This window comes from Gavialis gangeticus, unplaced genomic scaffold (genome assembly GCF_001723915.1).
Source record: "Gavialis gangeticus isolate Ggan-Ray unplaced genomic scaffold, GavGan_comp1, whole genome shotgun sequence".
In the NCBI taxonomy this organism is placed as follows: domain Eukaryota; kingdom Metazoa; phylum Chordata; order Crocodylia; family Gavialidae; genus Gavialis; species Gavialis gangeticus.
The window spans coordinates 13,090,446-13,091,857 of record NW_017729016.1 but is presented as its reverse complement, the minus strand read 5'-3'; the positions used below and the strand labels follow the sequence as shown (position 1 = coordinate 13,091,857).

The 1,412-nt window shown below is 44.1% G+C and overlaps 1 protein-coding gene across 4 annotated transcripts in view; it reads right to left on the bottom strand.

Annotated features, from left to right (window-relative positions):
- TRRAP (transformation/transcription domain associated protein) overlaps nt 1–1,412 on the bottom strand; it is a 193,842-nt gene that overhangs the window by 67,808 nt on the left and 124,622 nt on the right. For all 4 annotated transcript variants that reach the window (XM_019512890.1, XM_019512892.1, XM_019512891.1 and 1 more), the window contains one exon: nt 552–743. In XM_019512890.1, the coding sequence (XP_019368435.1) occupies nt 552–743 (192 nt within the window). The remainder of the gene's footprint in view (nt 1–551; nt 744–1,412) is intronic.

The window sequence follows — 1,412 nt, the reverse complement described above, 5'->3', positions numbered from 1 at the left end:
GAGTCAAATACCTCTTCTCTTGCTCTTTGCTCCCTCCGCTTTGGTTGTTAGTTTGTGGGGGGGGGGGGGGGGGGGGGGGTTTCACTAATGCCACAGGTTTGGAAAAGAAGCTCTTCTTTGACACAACCCCAGTCAACGGGATTTTTCAAGATTATCTGGAACTCAGATTCTAAGAGAGATGTGTCAATATTCCATAATACACATTTTTCTTTGAATAGCATCAGCTTCAAGCATTTGCCTTGGGTCAGAATAAGCATTACCAGAGCCAAAAGTAAGCCACAGGTTTTAGTTTCTGAAACCTGTATTGCATTTACAGTAAGTTAAAATTAACTGAAAAGAAAACTGCTTAAAGATGGATGCTACATCTCCAGAGCTGTAGTAAGGAAACATGATCCATATTCACCCAGGGCCTGATTCCAATGTCCTTTCCCCCCCCAGCCCCGCCTTCCTCAAGAGATACAAGGTTTTTACCAATGTTTTACCAAAGTCTTTCTGATTATTAAATTATAATGCTTGCTGCTGGAAAAAACAATCTGGCCTTTTAATCTCACCTGGAGAAGAGGAGTGTGAACGTGCGACACTACGTGAGGGAGCCTTCGCCATTCCCGAATGGCTAAACTGCTTGCCATTTCTACCAGGCGCTCAATAAAGTTAAGTTGCTGTTCTTCAGGATGGCAGATTGCCAGGTATCCTCTGTACATGTTGACTTTCCATGCCATCTCTTTTGGGCAGCTTAACTCCACCTAGTAACGAAACAAAATTTGGTGAAGAAAAACTTTTTTTTGCTTAGACGCAAGAAAATTTGGAAAGTCCTCCAGGTCTCTTCACTAACATACACAGAATATATAGACAAAAAAAGTCACACTTGCCTATATGCAAAGTTGTCAGTGAATGTCAAAACCAGAGAGGACCAACCTTTTTTTGGCACATGCGCCATAAAATTAGCCCCGCAGGCGCCACACGTGCCCCTCCAGTTCACTGCTCTGCTTTCTGCTCCCAGCCCAACGTGCTGCTCTCTGCACTATCTGCTACCTGTCCCATCCCTGACCAACCCTGTCACACACAGACTGCCTGTGCCACTTGTGGCACACATGCTACAGGTTGGCCACCCCTGGTCTAAATTATTAAATGCAGTATAATGTAGATGTACCTCAGCTAGTTTGGAAACTGGTAGCAGCAAGATGTGCCAGCAAAGAGCTCAATGCAGACTAATTTTCCCCCTCAAGGAGAACAAATTAGCCTGAACTGCCAAAGGCAGACTGTTTCTAGTAGAAAAGCTAGCTGAGGCAAATCTGCAGTTTAGATACACCAGGCACACACGGGAAACCACTAGGAGAAAGAGAGGGCTTTCCTCCTAAAATTTCAGTTAATCGTGCTAGATACAGTGGGTAATTTAGAGAAAGTTTATTTTC